We start from the raw sequence: 10,124 nt of genomic DNA on the forward strand, positions 1-10,124 counted from the left end.
CCCACCGAGCTTGTAAAGTTTGACGATGACTATTGATTTCATATTTTTATGTCTTGTACATTATTGTGAATATTTCTTGTTACTTGGATTGAGACACACTTTTAAGGTTTAAATACGGATAATACTGTGAGTTTTGACTACTTTTTGTTATTGTTAATTGCTGTATTTATAGATAAGATTGTAAAAAAAAGAACAAAATACATAGTATACATTATATATATATTATTTCTTACGGAAATACTTGCACCAAAGTTATTAATAATCACCTCATTATTTTAATTAAAATGGGATTTCTGAAATTCTATCTTCTACAACAAGCTTAACTGAGAAACCATTGTATTTAGGAAGGTTTTTTGAAACAATAAAGCCTCAGGCTACTCAGCAAATCACATGTGGCCTTCTGTACGACATCCAGTTCTGTATATTTTATTACATGTTACGTAGCCTCAAAAAAGCAAAGAGGGGCAGATCTTACCGAGACTCCTTACTGTCGGTCGGTGAGAAGCCAGGGCTTGCCTGTTTCACGAACTCCGGTCACTCTTCATTTTTTTTCCCTCTCCCTCCTGTTTCTGCTGTGTGAAGTCGTACGATCAGACAATAATGCGTGAGTGCATCTCTATCCACGTTGGTCAGGCTGGTGTTCAGATTGGTAATGCCTGCTGGGAGCTGTACTGCCTGGAACATGGCATTAAGCCTGATGGGCAGATGCCCAGTGACAAGACCATTGGAGGAGGGGACGATTCCTTCAACACCTTCTTCAGTGAGACTGGAGCTGGAAAACATGTCCCCAGGGCTGTGTTTGTAGATTTGGAACCAACAGTCATTGATGAGGTCTGTACTGGCACATACCGTCAGCTTTTCCACCCAGAACAATTAATCACAGGCAAAGAAGATGCAGCGAAAAACTATGCTCGGGGGCACTACACAATTGGCAAAGAGATCATCGACTTGGTATTGGATAGGATCCGTAAATTGGCTGACCAGTGCACAGGTCTTCAGGGTTTTCTGGTGTTTCACAGTTTTGGTGGCGGTACAGGTTCTGGTTTCACATCTCTGTTGATGGAACGTCTCTCTGTTGATTATGGGAAGAAGTCCAAACTTGAATTTGCCATTTATCCAGCACCTCAAGTCTCTACAGCTGTGGTTGAACCCTACAATTCCATCCTTACCACTCACACCACCTTGGAGCATTCAGATTGCGCCTTTATGGTGGACAATGAGGCTATCTATGACATTTGCCGCAGAAACCTAGATATTGAGCGTCCCACATATACCAATCTCAATCGCCTTATCAGTCAGATAGTGTCCTCTATTACAGCCTCTCTCAGATTTGATGGTGCCCTGAATGTTGATCTTACTGAATTCCAGACCAACTTGGTGCCCTATCCTCGTATTAATTTCCCTCTGGCCACTTATGCCCCTGTTATTTTTGCAGAGAAAGCTTACCATGAGCAGCTGACTGTGGCTGATATTACAAATGCATGCTTTGAGCCAGCTAATCAGATGGTAAAATGTGACCCACGTCACGGTAAATACATGGCTTGCTGCCTGTTGTATCGTGGTGATGTTGTGCCCAAAGATGTTAATGCAGCTATTGCCACCATCAAGACAAAGCGTAGCATCCAGTTTGTAGACTGGTGTCCCACTGGTTTCAAGGTTGGCATTAACTACCAACCACCAACTGTGGTTCCAGGTGGTGACCTTGCCAAGGTTCAGCGTGCTGTGTGCATGTTGAGCAACACCACTGCAATTGCTGAGGCCTGTGCCCGCCTGGACCACAAATTCGATCTTATGTATGCTAAACGTGCCTTTGTGCACTGGTATGTTGGTGAGGGTATGGAGGAGGGAGAGTTCTCTGAGGCCCGTGAAGACATGGCTGCCCTGGAGAAGGATTATGAGGAAGTTGGTGCAGATAGTGCTGATGCAGAGGATGAAGGTGAAGAGTATTAGACCTGATGTTCACTTGAAATGGGCCTTTTCTATTGCTGAACCTTCTGATCTGGAGTCTAATTTATTTTATTTTTTTAAATAAAGTGCCATTTTAAATGTGGCTGTTCAGTGTTAATGCTTCTGGAATTTTGTAGCTTGCAGCATTGACATGTCAAACGTAAAACTAAAGACAATGTAATGTTTCAAGTTTGTGATGTAATGACTAGTACCATGGGTAGAACATTGATATTTAGTAGCTCTTAAATCTCCAAAGACAACAGGTTAGTGGTTAGCCTCTCAAAGGGGGAGCATTTTGGGTGACTGCATTATTTTTGTTGTTGGGTCCACTATACTCCCTGTAAATTCAGTAGCTCCGCGTTGCCCCATCTGGCTGTTGTTTCTAACATTTTGTGACGAAGCTGGGCAAAATTGATCCTGTTACAGAAATAAAACAAAACACAAGCTGACATACAAGATTTTTATCTTTGTGATGCAGTGATCACTACATATGACTATGTTTGGGTAGATAATGGCCCACTTCAACAGTCATTGAGATGTGGAAAGGATGCAGCTAAGCTAAAGATCAGGGGGAGGCAAAATATTCATTCTAAATTTACTCTGAGATTACAAAAAAGAAAAAAAGCTAGGGGGTAAACTGAGGTAAGGTCAGTTAATGTTACATTTCCCTAGCTTTACTTCTGTTGCTACACAATACACATGCATTGACTGTCCTTACATCTTGAAAAAATAACTGAATTCCTTCCTTTGTTTAAAACTGAGCACAGATAACCAGACACTAGGACAGTGTGGCAAGAACTTGGAATTCAGGTGTTTGACCAATAAAGCTTGTACAATGCAAAAAAAAAAAAAAAGCAAAGAGGCAGGTGACCAAGATCAAGAGTTTGGATTGTAGGTCCTGATAGAAGAAAAAAATCAAAATTTAAAACAAGTCCCTAATATGGATACATTAAACATCTGATACATAGCACAGTGAAATACACTTTTATACTTAATGACTGATGTAACAATTGAATACATTGTGATTTACAATTACTAGTGGCATTATCCCTTCCCTCTGTTCTTCAAAAGTACATGTCTTTTATCTGGGGCACAATGTACTGTATATGGCATTTATGGGAACCCCTAGAACCTCTACAAAGTTAAATAGAAGAGCCAAAGTTCACATCTGCAAACCCAGGCTACATGTGCCAAAAAAAGGGCCTGCTACAGTCCAGGCAGAAGAATGGCAGACCTTTCATCCTCCCCCACATTACTATTCTTCTACTACGTCCAAACCTCCAAACAAAATGTGGGAATCCTCAAATTCTTTTTTTGGACCCTAATTGTGTGGTTAAATACTTTTCCTATCAATAATCATAATATTATGATTATTTAGAATACAAATAAGCTCATTGAGCAGGGCTCTTATCCCCTCTGTTCTTGCAACTTGTCTTCTTACAAATACGTGTTTCTTCGTCCACTCATTGTATGGTGCTGCGAAATTTGTTGGCACTTTAAAAAAAATAATAATAATAATAATATTGCTATAAGTGCAGTTGGAGATGAATAAACCTATTGTTAATCATCATCCTGTCATCATCCAGAATAGTAAAAGGGTAAAGCAAATAAACTTAAACAACTTAAAATGGTTGCTCAACTATAAATACAATGCAATTTAAACCAACAATATCCAGCAACTTTATCTTAATTTATTTTCCAAGAGAGTATATTCTTTATGAATACAAATCACTGCCTCATGCTCACTTCCTGCAGTCAGATTTAGAAAATAGTAGCAATGATACATTTGAGCACATGCTGGATTTAGAAAAAGAAATTGTGCTCTCAATTCCCAAGTGTGTTTTTTCAATATATCCTTTGCAATCATACTCAGTAGTGACTGGCGATGTAGTTCAATATTGTATTATAAATGAGCAGCAATGCCCCAAGGACATACTGTAAAACAAAACAAATCTCAGTGCATTTCTTCCTAGTAAAATACTTTAACCCCCTTATGACAGGTTACTTGCCAGAGCCATAATAAAGAGGGATTTTTCTAACTGATTGTCATGAAATGATAAAAACAAAAATAAGACTACACATTTCTAAGTGCCTGTGATGCTGGAGTACACACACACACACACACACACACACCTGCTATTAAAGTAGTTTCATAGTGACTTAATTGGTTATATGAAATGAAGAATGAATGACTTCATTAGGAAGTATCATTCTTCATTTTAAATTTTTTTGCCAATGGCTAACTGCAGAATTTCCTACATATTTTGTCTCGTAATTGACTCTTCTGTACAAATTATTATGACACTTCAAATCGGTATCTAAAAATTATTATCTATAAATAAGATTTTTATTTACTTTTAAATAAAGTATGCATTTTTGCCAATTAATGTCTACAAAAACAAAGTAAACCTAAACTAAAATTTGCTCTGTTATCAGCTACTCATTCTCCAGAGAACACATTGGAAAGAGAAAATTCATGAATGCCCTTATCTTTCTTGCTTTGCCTGCTTGGAAGATACATTTCTTAATGAACCAATTCTTACTGATTCAGAAAATAAAATTCTATGGTCTGAAACATCTAGCTACTCTATCCTGCTTGGCTTTTACTACTGAGGTTGAATTCAATGCAAGCTAAAAATTCTGCAGAAGTGTATGTACCACACTCTTTCTTAACACTCGATCGCCTAGCTGCCCTAATGACACTCATTTCCTTTATCTCCCTGATACTCCCACTGACATCTGACCCAGCCTTTACTCTGGGGATAAATTTGACCTTTTCTTCCAACTTCAATCTACCTTCAAGTTTCTTGTTACCAGACAATATGATCCACACCCCTTAAACTGACAAATTTCATTCAATAACTACATTTTTCAATGTTTTTATTAGGAGCAATAAGCAGACATGACAAGTATTCAAACACATATACAATATGTGTAGGTTATAATATCATACATACACATAACATTGGAGAAATAGACAAAATGAAAAAAATATTGCATCGTATACTGTTAACCATTGACTTTGAACTTTTGCTTCCTGTTTCATAATAAACCTAGAAGCACAACAGAATGTGGAGTAATTTATTAGAAAAAAGATGAAGATAGTAAATAATTAGAGATGAGATATTATGAAAATGTATTAAATAGACTGAAGATTATGACCAGATTCGGCTATTATCACTGTCTATGTGACCTCTCATGCACCTGTTGCACTCTAACCCAGAAAGTGTGTTTATCATCAGACACACTAATATATAGAACTTTTCTGCATTTTCTCCTTCCTTATCATTAGCTAGCTGTCCTCTCATCCCGTCCGTGTGGGCAAATGGGATAAAGGTAATCCTCTCTCCCCCCATATGAAAAAAAGCTCATTGATATTCAATCTCAAGGAAAATACAATATATTATCTATAATCATCTGTCCCAGACTCTCACTTACCAAAGTAGCATGTTAATACTAACTCTTGCCCTCACCATGAATCCAACTGCTGGTGCTGTGCACATGTCCGAGGCTCATTGCCTCACATTAGTGTTAATGTTTATGATTGTACCATTTTGTGGGACATTTTTTTTTTTTTGTAATTCTTTATTTTTGTTGTGCATGTTATAACAGATGAGCTTGCACAGCCACAACAGCATGGGCAAGTACGTTGATGACAGTAGAGAGAGCCATTATCATGGTATGTGGGAAAACAGCACAATTTTTAAAAGAGACATTAGATTGCATTAGGTTAGTGAGCGAATACAAGACATGCCTGTCTACTGGGTATGTTAATGGGTTCAGGTAGAGTGTTGTATTTAGGGCCCTGCTCAGGAGCATGTTAAGGCTACATATTATTCTTTGTTTGGGGTAGCGGGAGCTATACAGTCCTGCACAGCAGTCTCTGGTGCGAGTTGGTCATATATAGATTAGGTCGCGTGTCAGTGTTCAGAATGTGCTAGGACAGTTGTTTTACTATATACGTGTCTATGGTACGATGTATCACTGTCTGTGTGGTTGACAAATATTGATAGATATACAGTGTGTTAGCCCTGCATGTGGTTATGTGTCAGTTAACGCATGTAGTGATTCCTAGTCGAGTAATTAGGCTAGTGCATTGTAGTTTTTCGTTCCTACAGTTATGTTTGAGCCCTTGGACTTCTTTTCCTAGGTAGTCCTTCATGTGCGACTAGTTACATATGCCGTTTTGTGGGCATCAAGAGCCCAGAGTGGGTAGTGTCTGGTGTGTCTTGGTTAGTGGAGGTCCCCTAACCTAGGGGGACACAGGAGGGGGATGCTAACGCTTATGTCCGCAGTGGCTGTCGTGGGTGTTATGCGTGGTTACCTCCGGATAGTGCAGGGGTAGTGCACCCTGCTTGGGTGTGCCGGTCAGGGTTCTGTTGGTAAGTGCCTGTTGGGGGTTTGTCGGTGGGTGGTCGTCTCGTGCTTGTCGCTTCTATGGCAGGTGTTAAAAGGGGGGGAAAGGTAACATAGTAAAGTAAACATAAACAGAACGATTGATCGGTGGGGAAACAAATGTGAATTATGAGAACTTAGTGTCCTAAACTTGACAGTTTATTATGGTATGCTGCGGGTTGGCGTAGTCCTTTCAGGTCGGGGCTTCTGTTTGTGTGCCCCCTCTGGGTGTGAAGGTCACGGTTCTCTCCAGATCCCAGGTGTGAGAGGTAGAGGGGGTTGTAGCTGTTGCCGTTGCTGTGGGGAGCCCCAAGGCCCGGAGGAAAGAGTTTGCATCTGCCAGTGTTGTTAGTTTCTTCGTGTTACCTTCCGTGGTTACTGTTAGAGTTCGTGGCAATGTCCATCTGTATTCTATACCTGCGTTGCGCAGCTGGCTGGTTACCGGTCCCAGTGAGCGTCTCCATAGCAGTGTGTTGCGTGTTATATCCTGGTAGAAGGTAAGTTGACTGGATTCAAAAGTGAGTGCCGGACTGCCGTCATTAGGAGGGCCTTGTCAGTGGACGAGCGGCATCTGACTATGACGTCGGGTGAAGCTGTTGGTGGAGCTTGTCTTGGTTTCAGGATGCGAAAGAGTCCCTCAAATGTGAGCTTCTTGGCCTGGATGTTCGGTAGGATTGAGTTGGTGAGTCGCCTGAGGTAATGGGGCAACTCTGTTGTGCTAATGGAGTCGGGTATTCCCCTAATCTTTATGTTTACCCGCCTGTAGCGGTATTCTGCCGCTTCAGCCCTGCTCGTTAGGTTAGCTTGGGAGGATTGCAGTTGGAGTATGGATTCCTTGAGGCCTTGTACCTCTTGTTTTAAATCCAGTATGTCCTCCTCGGAGGCTTGAGTGCGGGCTGTTACTGCTGCTATTTCCGTCTTCAGTAGCTCAAGGTCTGCTGCGTGTAGCTGCCTCATCTCCTGCAGGAGCTCTGCTATGTCCTGTCTAGTTGCTGGGGTCAGCTTGTTTTCCCTTGCAGGTTCTTTGTGGCGTGATCGGGTGTTTAGGGGTTCCACATGCTCCCCTGTGAGTCCCTCAGAGCCGTCTGACGCATCAGGGTATTCCGGTTCGGCCGCCATTTTCGTAGCAGCGGGGCGCTGTAGCATGGTACTTATGTCTTGTGAGTCTTTGTAAACCCCAGGTAGTGGTTTTTGGGATTTTCTGCCCATGGTGTTTGGGTCTTGTTGGGGCTGCGTGTGCTGGGCCCAGTGTGAGTATTCCGGTGGTTCCGCCCGTTCTAATAGCTCCAGCGCTGTCCTTATGGCGCGAAACTCGGGGTAGGCCCCAGACCTCCGCCGGGTGTTCCTACCGGCTTGCGGGAATCTAAAGGGCATCTGTGTGCTGCTTACCCCTTCAGGCGTTGTGGTAGGTGGTTTGCACCCGTCGATGGAGCCGTTAGGAGTCAGGCAGCTGTCAAATTTTATTCCTCGTTCAGGAACTAAGAAGGATTGCGGCCATTCCGTTCGGTTGCTTCTTTGTGGGACATTTTATCTTGTCCATAACAAGCTCTTGCCATCTCTTATACAACTGATGCTCATGCTTCATCACCATAGAATAATCTATCTTAGAAATATACATAATCAGGGGTTATTTCTCTATAATGCATATGTCCTTACATTCTGTCAAGGAATGAGCTAAACAATGTCCTCCTCATCTAAAACTCTCTTAAAGTTTTTTTTTTCCTCCATCTTCTTTCTCTTTTATTTAATTTCTACCTTCCAAGACTCTGGGGGTAATGTTAGTGTTCAACCAACTAGTTCAACACATAACTGCCAGAGTAACCTACATGTTTTTGCTTTAATTGCTTACTGCATGGTGACCTCATACTCTCCTCATACATGTGCTTACATAGTAAGAGACTTACTGTATTTCTAGAATTTCTATATAATAAATGTTCAGTAGAACAAAAAATTGCAGAACTGGCTTTTTTCCGATATGCATGCTAGTGTTTTAAGGAGGAGTTGCTTGCAGGATGTCTACCTGAGGGTGCATAATGCATGTATGTTAGTCCACCTAATGTACAACACAATGGAATATATTGGCACTTCATAAACAATAATAATAATAATAATAATAATAATAAAGGTTAGAAATGGTGAAATAATTTTAAAAAGCTTGTTAAGTGTCAAAATAATTTAATTGATGTCTAATTCCATGCAACAGACCCTACATAATAAAGGAAAAGAAAACTCAAACATATGGCACACTGACACTTACATGGAAAGAAGCAAAACAATTAATCTACTAACAAAAAAATCATTGAAAACAAAATATACATTAGTACAGTAGTACACCAATTTACTTACAAAGAATAAAAATGGAAATCTCAGAAGCTATGGCTCATTTGTTGGATACTAATTTAAAATACTTCAATATTGTGAAAAACTGTTTAATCAGATTTGTTTAATGATATAGTTTTGATAATTTACTATTCAGAAAAAATAATAATTTCAAAGTTTATCCAAAAATACCTAGTGATTTTTTTTGTTTTATTTTTACATCATTCTTTTTCTTTAACTAATGTAACTAATGTATTTGTTGATTTCGTGATAAATTTAGTAAAAACATGTTGGTGATGCAAAAGACCCATATTAAAATGAAAGGGGGACTATTTCTTTGTCTACCCAAAAGTAAAATGTTTTAGCATGACTTGCTTAGATGCTTAATGTTGTCCCCCCACTATGTGTATTGGCAAAGGTTTATAGTACAAGGGATACCCTAAACATATATACAGAAGTGAGCAATGCATCACCTTATCTAGTATGCTTTTACAATATTGGGTTAATTGATTATATGCTTGGGGCAGGGTTCCCCAATATCCTTTCCAAAAATAATATATCTTGCTTACAGACATCATATCAGACTAGAAGTTGTTCACATACTCCCCTATATAGAAAAAGCACAATAGCTAGCCAATAATCTGTTTCTAAATTTTATAATAATTTTCAACGCAATCTAAGTTAGGAGGTTGCGGCCCACCCCAAGTATTCGTGCATGCTTTTGGGCAGCAATGGGATACAGGAGCAGGACAGAGTTTGTAACTGTTACGGTTGTCTCCAGGCTGGCTGGAAGTTGGACCATAGAAAGGAGGCTCCTAGCGCTCACCAAAGGACCATCAGCACCGTCGACACTATAAGCACTGCAGACTGCATGAACCGCCGCTGCTGGGCTGGGATCTCGCCATCTGCTATCCACCCTGGACCTACAACCAGGCTCCAGGTTCCAGTAGGTGAACCTCTTCCTTCTGCAGAGCGAAGCAGGATCAGGAACAAGCGCTCTTACAAGAGCTCAGTAGCTAAGGGAGTATGAAGAGCATAGCAATCCCTGTAGTGATTATAGATGTCTCCTTCAAACACGAGTCGAGGCTGCGAGTTAGAGGGTCAAGTAGTTATGTTTAATTGGCACCAAAGGACCTTCTTTTATTGGGATCTTAAACATACAGGACTACCCACAGGGTTTTGCAGAACAACCAATAAACACGTAACATACAGTAAAAACATACCTATCAATAACGCACAAATCCTCCCCTCTGCCTGTGATATAATTACTGAACACAATGGGTTAATGTAATTATCACAGGCAGGAAATAGACACTTTTCATACATACACTGTAACTTTAAAAATATATGTCCAATCTTCATATAAACTATAAACATAGCCACAAATCATACAAATCCCTCCAGTAGATAAAAAGTTAGACTGAAGTTCCTTATGACCGACTGCAAGCACATTTTCCTGCCCA

General features: G+C 40.3%; 1 protein-coding gene across 1 annotated transcript; it reads left to right on the forward strand.

Annotated features, from left to right (window-relative positions):
• Window positions 1-469: 469 nt before the first annotated feature.
• LOC134610853 (tubulin alpha chain-like) lies at window positions 470-2,030 on the forward strand. The gene has a single exon (XM_063454136.1). It carries the CDS (start codon window positions 601-603, stop codon window positions 1,948-1,950), a length of 1,350 nt encoding a protein of 449 aa, XP_063310206.1. The 5' UTR covers window positions 470-600; the 3' UTR covers window positions 1,951-2,030.
• The last annotated feature ends 8,094 nt before the right edge of the window (window positions 2,031-10,124 follow it).

The sequence above is a fragment of the Pelobates fuscus genome, chromosome 5 (genome assembly GCF_036172605.1).
Source record: "Pelobates fuscus isolate aPelFus1 chromosome 5, aPelFus1.pri, whole genome shotgun sequence".
In the NCBI taxonomy this organism is placed as follows: Eukaryota; Metazoa; Chordata; class Amphibia; order Anura; family Pelobatidae; genus Pelobates; species Pelobates fuscus.

Bases quoted from the DNA above. Each gene is read 5' to 3' on its own strand.
- LOC134610853 (XM_063454136.1), top strand. From the start codon at position 601: ATGCGTGAGTGCATCTCTATCCACGTTGGTCAGGCTGGTGTTCAGATT.